General features: G+C 44.2%; 1 protein-coding gene across 1 annotated transcript; it reads left to right on the forward strand.

The window, feature by feature from the left end:
• The first annotated feature begins 53 nt into the window (after positions 1–53).
• On the forward strand, positions 54–23,991 carry LOC133347795 (neuroplastin-like). Its single transcript, XM_061560411.1, has 9 exons — positions 54–309; positions 12,451–12,610; positions 17,332–17,423; positions 17,715–17,851; positions 18,580–18,690; positions 18,932–19,097; positions 19,281–19,299; positions 20,153–20,232; positions 20,776–23,991. Exons 1-8 carry the CDS (start codon positions 210–212, stop codon positions 20,202–20,204), a joined length of 837 nt encoding a protein of 278 aa, XP_061416395.1. The 5' UTR covers positions 54–209; the 3' UTR covers positions 20,205–20,232; positions 20,776–23,991.
• The last annotated feature ends 605 nt before the right edge of the window (positions 23,992–24,596 follow it).

A 24,596-nucleotide genomic window follows, 5' to 3' on the forward strand; every position in this document is an offset into this window, starting at 1 on the left:
GTCACGGGAGGTAACCGCGGTGCATTCTCACTCGGCGCGCTCTCGCCCCCTGCCCTCCGTCACAATCGCGGCAGCCACCGCCACCGCCAGCCAGCAGCAGCAGCACGCACATCGCAAGCGGCCACCACAGCGACCAGCCCACTTCCCCCCAGCCGCTCTCGCCACGTCTTCTTGCAACGCCGACAAACGAAGAAGACCGCCCCGGCGACATGAGGCTGCTGCTCTCCCCCACCGGCTCTTTGCCGTCGCTGCTGACGACGACGACGCTGCTGCTGCTGCTGCTGCTCAACCGCGCCACCGCGTCGTCGGGTAAAGAATCGAGTTGAAATTAATAAGCAAAGCAAGCCGTACTGTACTGTACTTTAAATAACACTACGACGTGCAGCTTCGCGACTTAAATACACGGCGGGGAACTGGGGGTGATGGTGGTGGTTGTGGGGGGTGGGTGGGGGGATACGCCGAGACGTGTGTTGCTTTGAACGTGCCGGTGAATGAGTGTCAAATGTTGGTGCCGGTGGTGGTGGGAATTCCACATTGGTGTGGCCGGGGTCATCTGAGTTCGTACGGGAAACACGAGGCGAGATGCGGCGACATTGGAGGGTTCAAACCCGAGCTGTTGAAGGTCGAGTGCCCGGTGATGCAACGCGCATGGTTTGTGTACGAATATGGCGAGTGGTGGTGGTGGTGGTGATGGTGGCCTCGAATCACCACGACTTTGTCATTTTATTTAAGCACACTGGACGATTTTCACTCAACCTAGTCCTTCATTTAACCCCGGTAATCTGATGTATTGCGGTGTTGTTGACGGGTCTCCGCCACAATACAGTACTTTGCCGGGCCATCGCATGTTATATTTATCCAGGCTTCACAACATGCTCCTGTGCTGAACAAAAACACCTCCACGATGTGCATTATTTAACCTCGACTTTAACCTGAGTTATAAACATCTCACACGAGCCCTTGCCCAGATTCCCACGTGGCATATTAACCGGACTCTGACCTGTTTATTTGGCCAGGGACCGGTTAAATAAAAGGGGGACTAAGTGTCCAAGATATAATGTGGTTAAATACAGTAAATGCAGTAGTCTGGTTAAAATACCGTATGGGATTCTGATTAAAGGCTTACAGACCAGATTAAAGTATTTAATAAATTAACATGTGGGGGAGTATGATTAATACAATTTCGGAGCAAGTCTGGTTGATGCCTCCCTAGAGTCTGGTTAATTAAAGTAGTCATGGAAAAGAATTATTAACCCTAATCAGATTAGAGTGGTTAAATGAAGGACCGGCTGAGAATCTGAGTAAATGAGAACTAGATCAGAGAGAAGTATTCATAAATAGTGGTGCGTTTGCGCGTCTTGTTAAATAGCGAACCACGCATATGTAAAAGCAACTTACATTTAAGGACCGTATAAGAGAGACTGATTTAATAAGGGACCGATTGAGAGTGATTACATAGATAACATTTCTTGTAAGCAAGTCCTTTAACCACGCAAGGCATTTCTTCAAACAAAGCACGACAATGTAAGCTTCTATCCAATAGGCTATGGTCATATAATTTGAAATAAGTGGGGACCTGGTTTAATAAAGATCCATTTGAGACCCCAAAACCACATTTACCCATCTGTGTATGGGTGTATGCGTACACATGTTTGGCTTGTGTACACGGGGGGGTTTACTTGGTGATGTGTGCGTGGGTTCTCTTAACATCTACATGTGTGTTGTTTAGCTTCGTACGTCTTGTATTTCAGTGTTTTTGTATACGTACTGTAATTACATATTCGTGTGCGCCATGTGAAGGCATGTACATAGGCAATGATCTCACTTGCATGGGAGCTAATACTTTGGTAGAATGTACTATGTAAAATACGTGTTTTGTATCTTTGTGTTTACATGTTGGAATCTGTTACAGTACTTATTGAATACAGCCATTAATGTGTTCTTAACTGCTCATGTATGAAAGTTACATTGTCTTTGTTTACATGCATACATGCACGCATTTGTTGAAACTTAGGACTCATTTGAAAACTGAAATTCTGTCCCAAGTGGGCTCTTGTCTGCTCATAAAGGTCACCATTGCACGTGGGTGGTGTGCACACGTGACTGTATAGTAATGAAACAACTTTAAGCACAAGGTGACCTTCAGAAAATGGGTCTACATTGTTTGTATGCCTGACCTAGTCACATCCATCCACCACTGTTTTAGACAGGTGGGAGCCAATTGAGTTTAATGATATCACATGGGAAATCTGCAGTCTCACAGAGAGAGCTAATAATCTGTTAGAAATCTATAAGCGTCTTAAGTTGCATGTTTGTGGATGGGGGTATTGGATTTAATAGTTCGTTGCAATGTAAAAATTATCGATTGTCTTTTGTGTATGTGGTCGACTCATTCTATCATTGTGTGACTGTCCACTTGAGATGCTCACCTGTTGCAAAAGGTTATGTTCCCACTGCAGCTGACTGGCAAATTCTTCTGGGGCATTATTAGTCCTTGTAACCTGGTTGTACTGTGCCAGACTATTTGTGGTCTGCCACAGCACAAGCGTTTTTGGCACCTGCACCACTCTGTCGATGAAAACATTTCTGCGGACCACCCATCCCCCCCTCCCACCCTCTACCCCTGATGACAAAACGCATTCACTTATCTCTAAATACCAGTAATACAAAACGATTCATATTTCCGGAACATAATACTTTTTTAATACGCGGCTATAAGGTTTTTTAAGGGGGTGAGGGGCATTTAGATCTTATGGTTAGAGTAGTTTAAACAGGGTAGTTTGTCTTTTTGGTTCTTTCGATAAAGTCACGTAGAAGGGAAATAATAAAATAATAAAAATAAAACATAACAAAACGTCGTGAGAATTGTATTTTATTGTATTTTATTATGTAAATTTATTATTTTATTATTTCCCTTCTACACGACTTTACCGAAAGAACCAAGAAGATGAATCCCTGCAGTCACGAAAGCTTTAAATCGAAATTCAGGGTAGTTTGCTCAACTTAATTTTTGTAAAATTAAATATAAGTTCAATATTGTCATTATTTCTGGATCAACCAGCGTTTGTATCACCCCGCGGACTATCTGGAGGACTGTCGCAGACTACTGGTGGTCTGGGCATACACTTGGAGAACCACTGCTGTAAGTATTTCTACGAACAAGAGTCGATTTGTTTCATTGTTTGGTTACCTTCTCCAAAGTCACACTGTGGACTCTGGTCTGCCACTTGTGGAGCAAGGAGGCACCACATCTGGTTGAGGTAGAGAATCTGTTCGTTGTGGGCCATTGTGTCAAGGACAGGTCTAATCCCTTCAGCTTTTGTGTTGGGTCTGCAACATAGTTTTTGTTGTGGACCTCAGCACGGTTCCACTACGCTGCCCTCCCATCTTTTTTTGTGCACAGAAGGTCGATTCGTTGAGTGCCCTTGCATGATGGTCCCAGAGTGAATTATGGCCTTTAAGACCTGGCCAGGGAATGTTCTAGAGTCGACCGATGTGTAAATTGGCCCTTCTTCAGAGCACAGCAGAAGATGATGGAGAGAGAGACCGTTGGATATCGCACTTTGTACTCTAGGGCTTTCATATAAATGTAGACATTTTAGGAAAGTTGACATGAATGATTTATTTTGATTTAAAGCTTTCGTGACTGCAGGGATTCATATTCTTGGTTCTTTCGGTAAAGCCAAGAATATGAATGGTTTATGTATGAGCAGTTTTCTTGGAGTTGACTTTGAATTGCCAACTGGTTTGAAATTATATTCTTTGGGTCTTTCGGTAAAGCCACGTAGATAGCAAAAATAATATCACGACGTTTCGATCGCAACACAAACAATCGTCAAATTGATAAGTAAACTGATTTAAAATGACCAAACGTGAATGTAGAAAGAACTATATCATGGAGGCACACAAGTTATTCGAGAACTGGACATTTTTATTTTGAATGAGCTGTTTGGTGGAGGCAAGTCAAGCTGTACATCAGTGGTATCTGATTCTGATGTGTCAACGTACTTGCTAGTCAGTTGTAGAGCATTATTCATTGTAGAGAAGCAGTGACACCGTTTAGAGTACAGTTTACAATAGGACAGTACTCTAGGTATACAGACTTTTGTTTTCTTGGGTTGCAATACGCGTCAAAGTTTATTTGGTTTAATACTCAAGCCTTTCACCTCTGCTTCGTTTCATTTTAGTTTCATTGATTTGGTATAGCCCTGTGAGCCATTCGGCTCTTGAATCGGGTGCAACCGCAACAAACAAAAACAAAAACATGAACAAGACAACATCTTAAAGTGACTACGCACAAACAGAAAAATCGTGGTGATGATCAGTGGCTCGGATTAAACTGTACAGTACTATGTACACTAATACATGTGTATTGTTATGTATGTATATTGAACTTCGTTTGCACCGTACGTAGCCAACCGTGCTGATCGGAGGTGCGGGGGAATGTAATTATCCATAAGCGTTAATCACACACGTGAGGTACTGATAATGGTGTAAATCTAATAAAACTTAAGCGATAATTAATACATTTTTCTCCTTTTTCCGGGATTGCCTCTCTCCCTCAATAACCGGAAAGCCTCTCCCCCCCTCAATTAGTCTGGCTTTGTGATGTTTTAAATGTATAGATTTTAAGGCAAAATTACAATCAAATCGTAGACTCTTTCTTCTGTTGGGTGGATTGTTAGTGGTGGACTACATGCTATAACAGTGGACCTAGTAAAAAAACATCGGAATCTGTTGTGGGAATAAAATTAGGCCCTGAGTTTCATTGTTTGCCAGAGCTAACAGTGGCGATTGAACTCTGAACCGGTCCTGGGCCCCATTTTCACCAAACCACACAATGCAGTGTGTTGAGGTTTGATTAAACAAATGCCTATAACTGACATGGCTTAAGGAAAGCCCTCTGACAGCAACTGACTGACAAAAAGCTGTACATTTATTATCATTGAGAGAGACCCATAGTGAGATGCATTGAGAGATGAACAAGGAGAGAGAACCCCGGATTGGAATCCATTAACCTGATACCCTTGATTCTTCACTTGCCTGGTTATATTTACCAGCCACTGGGGGCCTCACTAATCTGGCTGGGTAAAGGTTAAATGGCAGAATATGGCTGCAGGGTGTTCCCTTACTCATCTACTCTCTTGCTCGCCCACTCATTCGCCTACTTGCTCACCGACCCATTTGCTAATTGCCTCCTCGTCCGCCTGCCTGATCACTCGTCCACTCCCGTGGCCCTCTCACACTCCCGTGTCCACCTGCTGACATAGTCTTTTTAAATCCTTTATATTAAGTTCACTTGCTTGAATTTCGATTTAAAGCTCTGTCTTATCGACAGACATGTTCTTCACCTGAGGACGGCTGCTTGCGTTGTGGCCGAAACGTCGTGAGAATTATTTTATTATGTTTTATTTTTATTATTTTATTACTTCCCTTCTACGTGACTTTACCGAAAGAACCAAGAAGATGATTCGCTTGCTTGCTTGCTTAGGACCGTGCAAATCTTTCGGTCGTTTTTTAACCCACTTCCCGTGATCTAATCGAGCTGACATTTTCCACACAGACTCGTTGTGCGTGACAAATAATGTTCGTGAAATTTTTTTCCAAAATTTTACACTTTTTTAGGACAAAAATATTATATTTAATGACCAATTGCTTAATGCTGCCATGCAATCATCTGACCCATAGGTGGCAGCCATCTCAAGCCAGAGGACGAGAGGACTCTCGCCGCTAGCCATATAAAGGATTTATATTGAAAAACTTTATTTTACGGGTTAATTTTTAAATCCTTTATATTAAGTTCGCTTGCTTGCTTAGGACCGTGCAAATCTTTCGGTCGTTTTTTAACCCACTTCCCGTGATCCAATCGAGCTGACATTTTGCACACAGACTCGTTGTGCGTGACAATGCATTTTTGTGAATTTTTTTCCAAAATTTTACACTGTTTAGGGAAAAAAAATTAAGTATTTAATTACCAATTGTTTAATGCTGCCAGACAATCATCTGACCCATAGGTGGCAGCCATCTCAAGCCAGAGGACGAGAGGACTCTAGCCGCCCCGATGCCACGCATATAAAGGATTTATAGTGAAAAACTTTGTTTCTACGGGTTAATTTTTTTTTTCTCGCAGGTTGCCTCATGGGGGAGATTGAGCTCTTCTATGCTTAAGGCTACCAACAAAGATGAACACTGCCTCACGCTCGTGAGACGCGTTGACTTTGAATTGACCTCTTAGCATGCTTTGATTAATAAAGGTTTTTGGGTTAGATAGCATAAATATAAATGTGTCGTGAACTCGCCACCACCCGACAGCCAATTTCTACTTTAATAAGTCAAGAATGTGCGTGTCCCGCGTGTGACGTCAATCCACATGAGGCCCACCTTCCCTCATTAATATTCGCGAGTGGGTGGATTTTAACACGAACGCAGAGGAAGGTCGAGCTGAATTATATAATTTACTAGCCTTTTGCCCATCCAAGGACGGGTGTATATTGCAGTAAATCTGAAATATTCAATAGAAAAATTGTTCAGCTCATGATTATTAATGAGGGGGGGGGGTTGCCCCATGTGGAGTGACGTCACCTGCTCATGATTATTAATGAGGGGAGGGGTGCGGCATGTGGAGTGCGCGACCTTCCTGTGCGTTCGTGTAAATTTCTACGCGGGCATGAATATTAATGAAGGCGGGGCGGGCCTCTTTTGCAGTGAAAAAAACGTGCCAATTCACCACTACTTCCGCACATCGGTGTAATGGAGAGTAAACCCACAACATTTACAATTTGAGTACGACGTTTCACTTGTGATTACAACCAGCTTCATCAGGCAATTTGGCGGAAAGCCTAACTGTTAAATTAGCATGCTTTTCTTTGTATAGTTGGCCATGTACATCTCAGATGAAAATTAAAATTCTATGAATGTTGGCCTTCTTTGCCCTTTTATTGTCGGCTTTGCTTCTCATTCTGATCGTTGCCGGATTTGCGGCATCCTTCTGCTTTAAGCTAATGCTCACCATATCTATCCTCTTTGACCTTGGCTGCCCTTGTGGCTGGTAAATGTTAGATATTTTCTCGTTTTTTGCATGTAAATTAACATTGCGAGTACTTGGGGTTTAAGAAGTATACATTTGTAGTGAGTCCAACCGAGTCGTAGACATTATCTTGGGCGCAACACTATTCAATAACTCAACACAACATAACACAACCTACACTTCGGTGTTGAATGCTCATCTAGCCACGCTACGGCAGAACTAGACACGGTTCGCTATCCCGGCCCGGACCACGAGCTGGGTTCCGGACCGCGTGGCTTTTTGGCTTCTTCTACCCGACGTGGATCTTCATCACCAGCCACAATGAAGAACCCCGAGCCCCTCACGGGGCCCCCGTTATATCCCCCTGGGCTGGGGCTGGCTCCGCCCCTCACCCCGCCCACCTTCTAGATCTCTCGAGCTCTTTCCCGAAGGCTCCCGAGAGCTCCTTTATACCACGTGACCACCCAGCGGCCCCCGTCCACCGGTGGCCCCCCTCCAATATCATCCGGTCACGTGTCGACAGGTCAACCAGCGTATCATGCCCCAATGTAACCCTGGCTGGCTGACACTTTCTCTCGCTCCCTCACCGGGAGCCGTCACCGCACACTGTACGTGGTGCCTCCGTACTGACCAGCGCTCAATCAAGCTCCGCTAGGGCTGGTACTACGCCCAGTAAGCGGGCTACACATAATGCCAACACATCCGCCGTGGCTTCGTAAGCCCGGCACCACACACTGACATTCACAGTCACTACACATTTAAAGACATTCAGCATTTCATAACAGAGAACCTGATGGTTAAGAGCACATGATGGTGCATTTCACTCACAATCACACAGCTCGTATGCGCTAGAGCATTAAAGCAAAGTAACTTATTTATATTTATCTGTTGGAATTAACTATTCCTAGCTTTTCTAGCGATTAGTGTGGTGAAAATACTTATCTGAGAGGGCCAATCTGAAAAAGTGTGTACAAAATCCTGACAGTGGTGAAATGAATGTCCAGCCTGTTGCAACTGCCTTGTTTGGCCTGGCTGTAGAAAACCCAGAGGAGTTCTTTCAAGTAATCATTACACACATCTCATTAATGTTTGTATTTGTTACATCCAGTTATTTCAAAGGTCATCTATTCATTATTCAAGGTGGTGGAGCTGACCCGACCGGCAGTTGCTGACACCCCCAAACCAGCGAGCTCAAAATAAAACCTGCATTATGGACAAATAGGAAGGTTAAATTCCTGATACAGTTACTGCCTGGAATAATTTAGTAACTCGTGGTGAAAAATTACATTTTAAGAAAAGCAAGATTAACTTTTTGCTGGGTTTTAAGCCAACGCATATAATTGGATTTGGTTTAGGCCCTGGGTGTGAATGTTTAATGAGGTTTGTAGTGGCTATGTTGGAGCCAGAACGTGTTGTTGAGAACCTGAGTTCAAGCCCTGGTGCTGGGTGCCTCTCTCTCAGGAGGTTTATCATAACACTACACATGTAGCCATGATCTGTTAATTTAATAGTAATACAAAATACTTTGAATTGATATTGCACCCAGAAGTAACGAAATGTCTCGGAGGGCAGTTTTTAGCTGAGAGGTTTATTAGTTCTTTAATGTAGTGAAATTATATGTATACTAGCTTTACTACCCGGCTTTGCCCGAGACTAGGATTCTTGTCTTTCATTAATACACGGCCTACGCGGAGGGTGCGGGGGGGGTGATGTCAGCAGGCACACTGCGGAACGCTGCCGCATGCGGGTGACATCACAGATGTGACGTCACCGCTCACTTGCTGTGCAAAATATATCCATTATTGCGCCCCCTCCCCAAAAAAATACAAAAGTCTGTACAGTCTGGAAGCGACCTACATGTCAAATTTCAAGTTTGTTGCATGTCGGAAAGTATGCTAAACATTTCGAACAGACACACATATTCACAAATTTCCCTTATACAGTATATAGATCCTATTCTAATGTAGCATTTAGATTAATGGAGCAAACAAAACTATACAAATGAGACGGAAAAATAACAATAGATAGTTGAATTAAATTGGGACCCTGATTTCAAACAATCAAATCGTGGGGGAGTGGGTGAATCTTTTAAGTTCATAGTTGGCACTTGGTCAACACCTTGAATACCTAGGTTCAGGCCCATGGTCTGGGTGTCTCACAGGAGGTACATAACGTCCTTGTATGGGCACAGAACCAGCAATGGCTAAGATTGTAAGTTTGAGTCCTGGGTGTTGGGGCATGGCGTGTTGACGTGAACTGCGCACGATGAAGCCGCATGTCTCAGCCGGTCATTGTTGGGTTCCACTCCAGACAAAACTGCTCACCCCATGGTGTGGCCTGGGTTTAACTAGAGCACTGGAACCATGTCGTGCGAGTCACGCGCGTGTGTCATTGGGTGCTCTGCTATTGGGGGCGCCGATCGTACTTTCATCTCCTAATGACATTTGCGTCACTAGTCTATTCATGGAACCGAGAACAGAATGTAATAATTTTTTTAAAAAAAACTGCTGGTTACGTGTGTGTTGGTGTGTGTGTGTCTCTCTCTGGGGGCTCATAGTGGTCCTACATGGGCGCTGAGCCAACGCCATTGTCCCGAGTTGAATTCCCATTGCTTGGTCACTCATGGGGCTCATAATGGTTGTGTTGAGATGCACCTCTGAGCTTCTTTATTTAGGTACGAGGTGAGGGTGTTTCTTGGAAGGTTAAAAATGTTTTGGAGCGTTGAGCTCGCATGTTTTAAGATGTGGGTTTTATTCAAGCATCAGGCTTTCTTGCTCAAGTGTCAATGCTAATCTGGCACTGCTGAGGTCAAATCCAGGCAGCACCCTGCGATTAAACTGAGTCCTCAAGTACTGTATAGCAAATTTAAAGGCTCCACCTAGTCTCCAATGACTGTAGAAAAAAAACCCCATGAAGTTACATTTTATTTTTAATTTAAATGGGCAAAATTCCAGTTCTAAGAATCATTTTTTTGGTTGACTGTCGTGTGACAAACTTCCCTCCTATTTAGAGAAAGTGGGAAGTGTGCTGCCTTCTACTCGACCAGAGAAGAGATCTCAGAAGTAGCTCTGTGATATCCACTTACGTTGGCCAGTCTCCAACACGAATGTCTGCACTGCTCTGTGAGAGATATGATGGGATACTTTGATGGCACAATTGGAATAAAATTGGGGAAAAATTACAAATGCTAAAAATGGCCAAGAGGTGGGTAAGACATGACAATACAGCAACGGATTCTTGAATCTATCTGCGTGGAATTTTTTATTGTTACTCCTTCATATGTGTGGGGTTTCTTTCGATACTCTCTGCTTCCCACAAGCCAAACATTCATTAATGGAATTGGCCAAACATATCAATGCAGAAAGAAAAAAGTCTTGTGAATCATTGAGGTTTTCAAGAGTACTTAAAGGGAATCATTAATATGGCTGTGTGGAGATTGATACAAGAGCAAAACCCTCCGTGATCCTTTGTTCAAACTAGGCCAGATTGCCTGTCCTAGGGGGACCCGTAATGCCCATGGAAGCACTGAGGCAGCACCACCGGTGGCATGAATTGAGATCGTGTAATGCAGGCAGTCGTGCATGCGCGGTGCTGACCTTGCTGCTACCCACTCGTGTGCCATGTCTGCATCAATAGACACTCGATAACAAACAGCAGTGTAATCAGGCAGGCTAAAACGCCTTTGTATTTGTGTGTGAGGGGGCAGACGTGCGTGTTTGTGTGAGAGTGTGTGTACATGTGAGCGGTAGTGTAGCGGTTAGCGCGCTGCGCTACGAACCTGGTGACCCGAGTTAGATTCCCGCTCACGGCCAACACCAGTTACAATTATCTGAACCGGTCCTAGGCCTCCCCTAGGTCGACTCAGCCTCAAATGAGTACCTGGTGCGGTGTGTAAACATCGCCACTGGGGAGACAGGCGATTGGGTGTGGTGCTGGCCCCCCACCCCCTCGTGTACCGTTCCAGCCTTAATAGGTGCTCGCTAACAGCACTTGCCCCAACAGTCTTTTCAGGCTATACGGGGAATCTTTGCCTTTGTACATGTGGAGCCGAGCATTTCGGAATGAGAGGTGTGCAGTAGGATCTGTTTGTGTGTCAGAGTGCCTGAGTAAATGTTTGTATGTAGTATACCAGGTTGTCCTTAATAGGTGCTTGCTAATACCACTTGTCTCTGGTTTGTAGGGTTAAAATGTTTGTTTGTGCCTGTCCACATCTTTGCATGTGTTTTTTGGGAGTTTGTCTTTGCATGTGCACACGTGTGTGGTTTCTGTGTGAGGAGCATTGGTTAGTGTATAGTGCTATGAACTCGGTAATGCGTTTTTATTCTAAGCCACTGCTGGTACTATCTAAAACGGTCCTAGGCCATCTCAGCCTTAAATGAGTGCCTAGTGTGGTGTGTAAACTTCAGTACTGGGGAAACAGAAGGCAGCCAATTGTGATACTGACCACACCACCCCTTCATACACCATTGCTGACCTGAATGGGTTCTAACATAACAGCACTTGTCCAAATGGTTTAATGGCTGGGAGAGAGAATTTATTTCTAATTATATTATCTGTAATTTTGTGTGTAAGTACAAGTGTGCGTTCCTTTACCTGTTTTTGTGCAGACATGTTCTTAAGGCTGTATCTGAATGTATTTTCGCATGTATCTACGCGTGTGTGTGCCTGCCTCGATGCTTGTGTGTACGTGTATGCATGCCTGTGCATGTATGTGTTGCGTATGAGTGTTCACGTGTTTCACTCTGGCTGATTTAGATTATGATTTCAATAACTTTTTTACTTTTGTGGGTCTATCAAATGCTTTTGGTTATGTGACTGATAAAATATCCTGCTGTGCAATACAGTTACATATATATGTCTGGGCAGTCCTCTATGAATGGGTTACGTTCCTGAGACCTGTTGGTAAATCGATTTGTCTGTATCTCGGAACTCAATCTTTAATTGTTTATACGGTCAGTGTTACAAAATGTGTTATGGTTCAACAAAAAAGGGATGCACTGTTGAACTCATAGTTAAGAAAAAATATTGTACATAGGCATGTAATCCTATTTTAAATACTTAATAGTAAATAAAAACATCAAATAAAGTGACATGAGAAAAATTATGTTTTATTTTCACTGGCTAGGACTCATTACATCTCACGGAGGATCTCTCCGCCAAACAAAATAGTTCCGCGGTTCAGTTCGTAAGGAAGACCGAGCGTACGCAAGTCAGATGGTTAAAAATAATAACATCTTATGGCGGTTCGTTCATAAGTGCGGATGTTCATAATTGAGATGCGCGAATCTCGGGGACTGCCTGTACACTTTATAAACGAGTGTACACATTTACAAACACAAAGACATACACACACGCATACACCATAATGCATGGAGGTGTGTGTCACATGTTGCTAATATTCTCCCCCACTCTTGTTGCCGCAGTGCTCAGTGAACCAAATGAGGTGGTCATAATGAACAAGACGATCGTGCTGAGCTGCACCCTGGAGGGCACTGAGGTTGTGAATTCGTGGCGCTGGGAGAAGGATGGCCATACCCTGGATGGAAAGAACTCCAATCTGGTCTCCCGAACCTTGACTCACACGTACGCTACCCCGCACCTCCAACCATCTGACCCCATCTGACCCCTTCTGACCCCTAACCTTTAACCTAAATAGTGAATCTCATGTTTGTGACCCTCCATCTCCTATTATCACCCTCTTCTTTTACCCTATACCTCTTTTGAACAATTAATTGTATGCATCCTCTTCTGATCCTCCAGATTTCTTTGCCGACCTTTAAACTGTATTCCGAACATTTCGTTTGCAGTGGTGAAATATAGATCTTTATTGAGTCCCCAAGCTCATAGTATAGTTTTTTTACCACGTACAAATACTAATAATTAACTAATTTAAAAGAAAAATGTTTTGTTTTTCCCTATATGGGGAAACGGTCTTGTCTGATTTAAGCCTAAATCATCATGACAATGCTAAGTCATGGAGCTCAGCTGGGCACTGCGATCCTTTCTTGGCTACCTGCGCCCCTTTTTCCATGAAAACCTGTGTGTTCAGCTCCAATGTGAGAGCTCAGTGTGCTTCCTCGTCCCTGTGCATGTGGTAAGATTCGTATCTCCATTCATGCACACGCGCGACTATAGATGTTACTCTGTAGCTTACATTGCAAGTTGGCTCACACCATGACGATCAACACGTTGTACGGTGGTTTCTGCAGGTTGTAAGGAAATGATTTAAAACAAAACACTTATCTTCTTGCATTGACAGCGACGATAAGGTACGTTTGAACTAACGTGTCATTTTTGGATGGGTGGTGCTCATTGCTGTTGGTAAATGTTTGACATTTTGATGAAAGGAGCTATTCCATCGCTAGAACGATCATTGTAGACTTCTAACTTTTAAAACTTTCGTGACTGCGGGAATCCATACTCTTTGGTTCTTTCGGTAAAGTCACGTAACTTTACCGAAAGAACAAAAGAACACTGTAGACTTCCCACAAAGCAGTACCCGTTTTATTGACCATGGAGGAATGATGGGTCTCGTTGACCTGCAAGTGGGATTTAGTCGAGACCTCACGATTGTGGGTTGAGTCCAATAAACCCAGCGCTGTTGGCCTAGATGACAATCAGATGGTGGTGGCAGAATGGGTGAAAGGTTTAATGGTGCATATGCCAACAACAAGCGAGCAAGCTTGTCAATTAATGGAGCCTGCATTGTGTTTGGGGATTTATATTGAAGAAACTCAAACACGCATAGAAGCGAAAACACATGAACACCCACGTGATTTTGTTCCGATGGAGTTAATTTACAACACATTTAAATGAAAGTGTTTTATTGCCAAACATACAGCTAAACAACTATCCATGTCAGGCAACTGGTATTGATTGTTAAGCTGCGTGATGAGTTTTGTAGTGATTTATTCATAGGATTTGTTGTTTCTATGAAAAATGTTGCGTCCTTGAGTAGACAAGATATACCGTTTCCCGAGCATAGAAATAAATAGCTTCGTGGCACCTTTAAACATAACAAACTTAGAGTTTAAAATACAAAAAAACGTAATCAACAAGAGATGGATGCATGGGATAGGAATAAGTAGCCCCGCGTGTCTGGTTGCACTGACATTTACCCCCTCCGTGAATGGCCCCTGATGAGCGTGGGTATTTGTGAGTGCGCGGATTTCATTAGCGAGACGGGGGGGTGAGGGGGGTGGGGGGGTGAGAATGTCAAGGAGGGAGGCCTGGCCATTTTAGCACATGCCATCCTATGCATCGTGACCGCACGCCACGTGTCACCGTGTCGTACATCACCAGACATCGCATGGGGTCATGCGGCGAGACGATAATGTGTCACATGAGATATGGGTTCTGTTGAAAGAGGCATTGATTTATAATCATCATCAGTCCTTGTTGTCTCTCCACTTCTGGATGAAGACATCTCCACGCATCTTTGCCGTCCTGCTTTGTGCTATGATGCCACAACCCGTATCGCCTCTACGTGTGAAATTATCTGACAGGTTCCATCTTTTACGGTAGTTTTCCTCTCTCTCTCTTACTTTGCTTCCTCTCTTGGTCTTCATTCCATCACAAGATGGGTTTTGTGTGGAATGAGATGAGACCTCTAGATTGTATGAGACAAAGGTTGTGCCCACAGAGATGCAATTGGTCACTAATTACACAAAGCCATAATAAAATGTCTTTTTTTTCCCCATTAATCCATCACGGTTCCAACTAGGAGTATAAAACATTGCATTTTCTTACGCAATAACACTTTTCAGGGCATAAGTTCACCTTGTAGTGTGAATAGCAAGGCTATTGAAATGAGTTTAGAATTAGTTCTGTGATTTAACATTTCAAAGGCTTATTTAAGGCATGTAACAATGCATACGTAGTGAGTCCAACTGAGCCGTGAGACGTTCGTCTTCAGAGGCAACACATTACACAACACCAGATGCAGCCTAGGGTGGTGAGCACCCAGCTAAGCGGTGAAATCATTGCCATAGGCTGCTCGTATCTATCGGTAGGTTTCCATACAAAGTACATGTTGCAAAAAAACCACACTGGAAACAGAATCTGCCCACGACACCCTCTATGTCAACATGGATAATGGAGGTTTTCTCCGAAATTATGGATGAAAACATTCACCGAGAACCGATTTTTCTCCACCGCCTCCCTGCAGACATGACTCACTGCCATTGTCCATGGATACAGCACACAGCAGGTTTCCTCTCGAGGTTGTTTGGCTGCTGTGCGAGTGTAAGAATCAGGGGCTTCGACCCCTCGCCCCTCTCTTATCCATTCCTCAATCCATAAAGGGCAACTGACAAGTTTCATCGCCAAAAATAACTGCAAGTGGGTCGTGCCAGGTCTGAGAGGGCTGGGATTGATGTGGGGGCAGAGGCGGAGAACAATCTTGGAGACCCACCCCAGCACGATATGACGTGCAGACTGACAAGGGCCTCGTGTGTGTGGGTGGGTGTGTGTGTGGGTGTGTGTGTGTGGGTGTGTGTGTGTGTGTGGGTGTGTGTGTGTGTGTGGGTGTGTGTGTGTGTGTGGGTGTGTGTGTGTGTGTGGGTGTGTGTGTGGGTGTGTGTGTGTGTGTGGGTGTGTGTGTGTGTGGGTGTGTGTGTGTGTGTGTGTGGGTGTGTGTGTGTGTGGGTGTGTGTGTGTGTGGGTGTGTGTGTGTGTGGGTGTGTGTGTGGGTGTGTGTGTGGGTGTGTGTGTGGGTGTGTGTGGGTGGGTGTGGGTGTGTGTGTGGGTGTGTGTGTGTGTGGGTTTGTGTGTGGGTGTGTGTGTGTTGGCACACGAGATGGCACTCGCACACACCAACAATGGCACGTGCTGACACTAGATGAGTCGTAAGTCGTTGACGCTCGCCTCACTAGATTTTTTCTATTTGTATATTAATTTACACCAGAGATGTTTGGTTAACTCTGAATAACTTAATAGCAATGAAGTAATCGGTTACAGTTTAATAATTACACTTTAATAACACTTACAAAAATCACACCCACAGAATGAATGGAGTCACCATTAGTGGTGGGAAGAAGGCTGAGGCTCACTGGATGTCGAGTCTCAAGATAATTTTTGTCATGGAATTGAGGAATGTTTCTTGTGGATTACAAATGCACAGGGTGACTACGATGTTTCACCATATCGCTTTAGATTTGCGAGTGTGCACATGGGCAGGGCAGCACTGCTCAGTAACCCCGCGTGACCTTCCCCCGCGTGACCGCCACCGTTACGTGAATGGTCTTTTGTACCCCGTAGAGTTTTCCCATGTATGCCAAGGGGTACACGTGCTACAGGTTGGGAACCAATTTATCAACACCCAAGCCGACTTGCATATCTATGCCCTCCGACTCTCGTACAAACGCAACATATTAAGAGTGTGTGTGCGAGCACATTCATCGTATTTATGAGCAAGTTAAGCATATTTCATCTTGGGTTTTTATTATCGCCATCTGCAGGATAAAATATCGTCCTTCCCCCACCTCTTGTCATCAGATATCAGGTCCCAAGTTGTAATGTCAGGCCAGGAAGGTGACACCCATAGAGCCACGTGAATTGGTGTTTTCATCAACAGACCTTGGTCACTTATCTCACGACAGTGGTCCCTCGTACTCGACCAAGGGTGTTAGCCGCGGTGTCGGTCTGTTGATATATTTACACATTTTAGTCGCGCTAGATGGGCAAGGATGAATGAGGTCGGGGTTTTCCAAACCTACGTCCTCTTGACCCCCCATGACCCCCCATGGTGCATTAGCCCTTGTTTCCCAGTTTTCTCCATTTAAATACAAATACATTTTTAATACACTGCACGCCTGTGAATTATTAAGTGTACTAGCTGTGTTGTAGTGCTTCCTGTTTAAATTAAGGTAGAGGTATTGCGTGCGTGCGTGCGTCTGTGTACAAGTCTGTCCGAAGTGTTGTAGGGAGGACCTTGGATTTGAATTGACACACTCTTAAGTCACATCAGGTGTAATGACTTAATTTGTAATGTAAAGTACAAGATTGCTAAATATTGAAAGGTGGCTCATGGTGGATAAAAATCACTGGCATTGTGGAAATGATAAATTTAGTAAAAAGCAAAATATATATGATGGGGTTTTTTAAACGAGGTTATTATTGGCAGAGCTGAGACGGTTTACTCACTGTGTTTAAGAATAGATTAAATCACGAGTGCCTGGTGCCTGGATTCAAACCCAGCATGGTCAGGGTGGTGCCGGCTCTGTGTACCTGACGTGACCCTAATTGAGCTTTTTTGACCATGAGGCTGCTTCACTTGTGTCTGTGTCTTGCCGGTTCTCATCCAGCATCGAGAAGCCGGTGACGTCGGATGCGGGCTCTTACCACTGCATCTTCAAGACCGACAGTGGCGAGAAGGATTCATTCATCAACGTCTCCAGTGGGTCTCATTTTGCCCCCTCGACCCCAACCTGAACCCAGATACCAGCATAACTCTGTCTTTTGCGAGCTCCATGCATTCCCAAACCGTAAATCCCTGTCCATAGTGAGCCCCATCTATACCCAAAACCTAGCCTGAGCCCCCCATTCTGAGTGTCCCTTTTGAGTTGTGTCCTAAAAGGAACCTTAAATCTGAATCCTTAACCTTACCCCCTGAACCTTAACTTCAACGACAAGTAAATGTTGGAGTTTGTGGAACTTGCGGCTATAGTCGCTGTGTCTATTCCCCTAGCTGAGCCCAAGATCGCTCCGCACAAGAAGCACCACGAGAGCCGCACGGATGGGGAGACTGCACGGATCAAGTGCATCGCCTCGGGCTTCCCAGCTTTCAACTGGACCTGGTTCCACACGGTCAACGGGGTCCTTAACGTGCGTCCGCAACACCACTCAACCACACACACACATCCACACAACCACCTCCTAACGGTGCATCTCCTCTTGGTCTATCTCCTCATCCTCCTCCATCATCTACTTCCTTGTGCTCTTCCACCATTACAGTATTTCACCTGTTGGACAATCTCCATCCACCTGGACAACGGTAATACAGCCAAGCCCCGTGCCTGTCCATCACTCGATGATCGATCAGTCTTGTAGACCATCTCCTCATGGCTTAACAACTGGTGGTTTGTCTCTGCCTTCCCCCTTCCCACTTGTTCACCTCTCCTGTGGTCCTCCACTGGGCACAGAACCACTTGCCCCCACCCCAGTGGTTCAGTGAATTGCCACTTATGGAGGTCTCCATTGCACTGAACACTTCATTCCTTTTTATATCATGTGTGCCGCATATTTCTGAATGTATTTTTTTTTTATAAATCCCACATATCCCACATATCCGAATATGTGATTCAATTGCACGCATATCAGGCATGGGTATTTTATTTTGATCACCATCTGATCTGTCACTAGATTTTTCCAAACGGCAATAAAGTCCCATAATAACCTGTTCGTAGCCACATGTGGGATGTTCGAAGCAACGCACTCGTTACCAAAGTAGCGTCATGTTAACAACACTTTTTGGTGTCGTGTTGATGTTTTGCTGATGATGTATTTGATATGTGTATGGCGGTGTTTTGATATGTTGATATGGTGATGTACAGCTGGTGCAGAATGGCACGGACAGGCGGGAGGTGCACACCCATGGGAACTACACGATACTGACCATCGCCACTGTCGAAAGTGGGAAAGATGAGGGGAACTACACCTGCCGGGTACAACCATCAAAACACCACCTCCATTACAACCATAAATACCATCGTCACCATCACAGTCATCAACATCATTACCAGCATCACCTTCAACAGCATCGCCACCATCAACACCATCGTTACCACTACCATCGCCACTCGACACCATCGTTACCACTACCATCAACACCGCCATCACCCCTCATCACCAACGTCCTCACCATCGCTACGATCAACATGCCCCGATGTGCCCCTGTGTCTCCAGGCCTCAAACTCTGTGGGCAGTGACGAGGCGGTGATGGCTGTGCGAATCCACAGCCGCATGGCATCTGTTTGGATCTTCCTGGGGCTCGTCGTGGAGGTGATAGTGCTGATCACCATCATCTTCATCTACGAGAAGCGCACCACGAAGAAGGAGGTTGTCATCCAGGGTGAGACATGGCGACATGAGGGCATTCGAGGCAAAGTGGGGAAAATCACCTGTACCTTGATTTCAATGTTATTCTACCACGTGCGACGCATTGATTAACAGTTTGTTTACCTGTTTGTGTGCCTGTGTGTGTGTGTATCTTCTTTTGTTTTGCCCATGCTGCTTGGAATTGTCAACCCTGCAGAGGATGAGCCCAAGCCGCTGTGAGTACCCACTCGTGACCTAGCCTTAGCTTAGCCTTAACCCAAAGCTGAGCACTACCCGTTCACCTGTCCGTAGCCCTGACATTGAGTACCAAGGCTTACCCCCAACCAAGACTTAAAAAATCACATGATAACATCACACAATGCGATTGATGCAGTGTAGATCGTGTACATGATGTTGATGGTGTATTGTAAATTGCGTGGATTTAAATGATCCCAATGCTGGAGTGTAGCTATCGGTCTAAATCAGGGATGGGGAACGTCCGGCCCACGGGCCCTATAAGGCCCGCAAAATCATTTGGTCTGGCCCTGCCAAGGCAACTGCATAACTCGAAATTCAATAAATCTAGGCGCTTTTTTCATAGCAACATAAATTTAATGTTGTATGGCCCGCAAATGATGTTATAAATATCCAAATGGCCCTTGGCAGAAAAAAGGTTCCTCACCCCTGGTCTCGATGATACAGAGATAATGTGTATGGTGTGACTTAGGTGTGAGTAGTTTATATGTAGATTGTGTAACATATATAATGTTGATATAGTTATGTGTAGATGGTGTAGTGCTAGTGAAATGGATTATATAGTACAGATGCTGGATATGTGATGTATTGGATGAGATGTAGATGGGGTGTGGTGTTTATGATGGCGATGTGACATTCCTGTGTAGTTATATTAGTAGCAGTCATTTTGTCATGTCCCTTTGTCTCACGTCCCTGAGGCACCTGGTCCTTCTGTCTCATGGTCCTGTGTACCTCGTGTCTCCATGGCCTCGTATCTTATGTTTCGTCTCGTTCCCCATATCGCGTCTTGTGTTCCCTGTGCCTCGCGTCTCATGCCCCCTCTGTCTCGTGCAGGAAGAGTGACATGCACAGCGAGAAGGAGGATGGTGTCCGCCAGCGAAACTGAGCACTCGGGCTGATGACGGCACGACAAGGTGAGCAGACGAAGGCACGGTCAGCAGCTTGGAGACGAGTGGAGGGGGTGGAGGCAGAGAGAAGGGGGGGGGGGGGTGGGAGTTTCTGGATCGTGGAGTGTGCAAAGCTTAATGGGAATTCTTGTCACTCTTTATGCAAGATTTATTCACCGTTGCAATTTCAAAATAAATCACCCTCTTCTTGGTTCTTTCGGCTACAACGCGAGCAGCGGCTGCTTGCGTTGTAGCCGAAACGTCGTGAGAATTATTTTATTTTATTAGTTTTATTTTTATTATTTTATTACTTCCCTTCTACGTGACTTTACCGAAAGAACCAAGAAGATGAATCCCTGCAGTCACGAAAGCTTTAAATCGAAATAAATCACCCTGCTAGTAAGTTGGGGGGGGGGGGGGGGCGGTACCAGCTTGCCTAACCTATAAACACTGCCGGATGTAATGTTCTCCTATGGCGTGTATGGGTTTACCTGTGGTTGTGCTCGTGAGGCAGGATATTGCGATAGGGGGTGTTGAGTGTTATCTCCTTGCGTGTGTGTGTGTGTGCAGATCTGTGCCATCGCCCCGTCACGAGTGCCAAAAGAGGAGACGAGACCACGCCGTTATCTCGTTACAACTCCATTAAACAAGTTGCCAATTGAAGAGCATTTTCAAATACGTAAAATGTCCTTTACAGTGGAAATGTGTTCCTTTTTTTAAAAGGGATTTTTAAAGTTTATTACTGTTTTTAAACCCTCTTTAAAACCTCTTTACAACCCCTTAACAGCCTTTCAGTGCAGCAGTTTTGCCCTGCAGCCTGCCACAACCGTTGCCAAAAAGCGTAACGCCCTTTATAGGCAGCACCATCATCCACAAGGTGGGCCAAAATGGCCATGTCAGGGCAGGGAGTTGTCATCTCAGAGGGGCTTGCTTTTCACATCCTTGTACTTGGTGTTTGTTAAATGGCTGAATGGCCCTTGCGTATGTCAAGTATGTGAACAAGCGCCTCTGAAACCCCTCGTTTAATCCCCGGTGCTTGGTGTCTGTTGATGCTGATTTGGAGGGTTTTGTTTGTGATTGTACGTGTGTGTCAAAGTTATTGTAGCCCCCTTGTGCGCTGTTCTGGCCTTAGTTAGATGCTCATTCGCAGCACTTGCCCAAAAAGTCTGTAACAATACGTGGCAAATAATTGTTTCTGCATATGTATATAAGTGCAAGTGTTTTCGAGTGCTGTATCTGTGTTTGTACGTGTGTATGTATATATATACACGAGTGTGTTACGTGTGAGCATATGTATATGTATGCGTCTACTAAATGGCGTTATGCTTAACCCCACTCATGTCGGGTTCGGTGGCTCTCAGCCCTGGGGAGGCGCCTCTCACACTTCTTGGTGCCTCTTAAAGTTTGGTTAAATTTGTTTTAACGAGCTGCCTTATCCAATTTAATCAGCCTTGCTCCTCAGGCTCTCGTTATTCTATTTCTCTCGCTGCCTCCCTCCTTGCCTGCATCTCCCCCTGCCTCTTCCCCTATCCTTGCCTGTCTCTCCCTCTCTCTCTCTACCTCTCCATTACTCTTTGCCTCACTCTCAACTTTTTCACATTTCCCTCGTTCATCTCTCATTCCATCTCACCATATCTCATTCTCACTTGCACTTTGTTTTGTTTTCTCCTTTCGTCGGCGTCTTTCTCTATTGCTTTTTCATGATCTGTTATTTTTCCTCTGTTTCTTAATCCGTTTTTTCTGCTAGTCTTCCTCTATTTATGTTCATCTCATGTTTCATTTCTGTATCCAGCTCCATGTATCTCACGGTCTCTTATTCCATCTCTGGAGTTACAGCTCGGAACTTGTAAGCTCTGCTGACATGTGGGGATGCCATCGTGTTGTTTCTGCACTTGGCTACTACAGAACATCAACACAAACACGAGAGACACTACAAACGCCGGGGCACAGTGAACCACATTCACCCAACGGCTTACATCAGACGTGACACAAACATGGGAAACATCGCAATGAACGACATAATCAACAAACTCTAAAAGACAAAATACTAAATGAAGTAAAGAGACGAACATTAACACACGCTGCACCATGAAAAACACAACACAAAACCACGGGTGTTATACGCTGAATTTTTGTTGCCTAAATGAGAGTAATTATAGATGAGTGATCGCGTCTTGAGCACAGCTGGTTTGTTTAGAACACGAAACATGTTTTACTTTATTATCGGGGTTACAAAATGGCTTTGTGCCAATCACACATGCTGCAGCAGCACAAACATGAGGGATAGTTGATTTGGTTAAAGGAAGTATTTCGCGAGGGCCAATATACAGGGTGTTTGAAAAAGATGGGCCCAATTTCAAAGATATAGCGTATTCAAATCGGGTCCATCTTTTTAAAACACCCCGTATATGTAGACTTCTTTCGCACTATATGTAGCCAACCGGGATGAGCGGAGATGCAGCGGAAGGGCAACACACTAAACGCTGAAAGCAGTTCTAAAGAAATTCGTTTTCAATCCATATTTAGAAGTGCTTAGCCCCACGTGCTTCCTAATATCGGAAGGAGAATTGTTCCAGACTTCCGCAGAATCGCATTTGAAAGCGCTTGATGCAGTGACGCAATATGACTTTAATATTAGCGATTGTGCAACATCACGTTTTTCGAGACTTGCACTGGATGTGTGTGTGTCTTTGCTGTAGCTGGTTGCACAATTTTACAACCGGAATTATAGCAACTCCACACGAGCCGCTCATCAGCGAGCCCAATTCTCCTTTCTGAGATCAAAATCAGCGATGAGTATTATCAAAGTATATTACATTTTCAAATAATGATAATGTTATTGTCGTAACCCAATTTAAGCGTTATGTACAATTGCAATTGCATTTTTTTTATTATGAATGAAGGTGACATTTAAATAAGCAAAATAGAATTCTGACCAACCGATAACAGCAGAGAGACATCCGTGCAAACTGACATTCAATATTAGTTAACCTGGAGAGAAAGGTTCAGTTTAAAGGTTGTAAGGCTAAATAAAGAATTGTGCCTAGAATTGCAAACACTGTTCTGTGCACAGCATTTTAAGGCTGGACTTTGTTTAACATGTTGCATTTCTACTAACTTGGTATGTAACATGCATCAATTTTGTTTTATTAAAATCAATTCCACTTAAGTACACTGCACCAAATCGTGTACGAGCATCAATTTATCAATTCGTATCTTGTATATAATGGGGTCCACGTGACCCCTGCAAGCCACTAGAGGCGCTGCATTCACAATTAAATTTTATCGATCCTAGAAAATAGTCGTGGCAATTAATCAAATCACGAGGGGGGGCAAATTGTTACATGGATAGTTGTGCTTGAAAGTGTTGTTGCCAAGTGGGAGCTCCTTTACCGCTTTGTGCTGTGCTTAGTGTTTCACCTCTTGTGTGATTAGGGATGATGTTGGTTTATATGGTAGTTTGTCATTGCAGTTGCATTAACGAAATAAATCACTTCGTAGACAAATGTCTGGTACAGATGTATAGGGATGTAACAATTCATCCATCTAAACATTTATAACGCTAATGACACAGGAAGTCGTGTGCAAATTATTTTCGATTCATATTGCTTGTGATTTGTGAATAGAACCCCCTTGTGTTACACAAAAAGAGCAAGGCTAAAGTGGAATCGTAACCCGAATTGTACTAATTTATTCATAGCTATGAGTGAATCGTTACATCCCTGAGTAACACAGAATAGTGAATTTAATTCATGAATATTGTGCTTAATAAAGTCAAGAGAGATACTTGTCTCAAGAGTGGTGATGTGGTTGGAAAATTTAACAAAAATGCTCAACTCTTTGCAACATTCATCATCATCATCCACGACCAATCCACTGCACGATTAAGGTCTCTCTACACAAAGATGACCGTGCACGGGATACGAAATGCCGCGGTGTGCTATTAAGTTTTGCACGAAATCCAATATCCATATTCCATCCAAATGGGGAAAGTTGTAAGCCCGGAGGCGAAACAGCCTTTTGCAAGGCAGGATCACAGTCGGACTAATCGGTTGCGACGAGTCGCAGGAGTTTGGAAGTGCCGCCCTTTGGATGTGCAAATAACACTGGTCAACACACTTTTTCCTGGCATAAGGTATTCCAACGGTTTTAAGGTAATTTTGGGGTGCTGATTCCAAATCAGTTTTTGTCTATCACATCAGGTTTTTGAGATATCAAATATTGCATTTTCAATAAAAACTGCAGAAGAAAAATATTAAATGTGGATATCTACATAAAATTATATTATAAACACACTATCCTAAACATACAGCACCATATTTTAACACTAAAGCAGTCACTGACTCGCAACAACTTGCAATCACAAGTGACAGTTAATTTCGGGTAAAATC

This window comes from Lethenteron reissneri, chromosome 26 (assembly GCF_015708825.2).
Source record: "Lethenteron reissneri isolate LAM-NWPU_2019-01 chromosome 26, ASM1570882v1, whole genome shotgun sequence".
In the NCBI taxonomy this organism is placed as follows: domain Eukaryota; kingdom Metazoa; phylum Chordata; class Hyperoartia; order Petromyzontiformes; family Petromyzontidae; genus Lethenteron; species Lethenteron reissneri.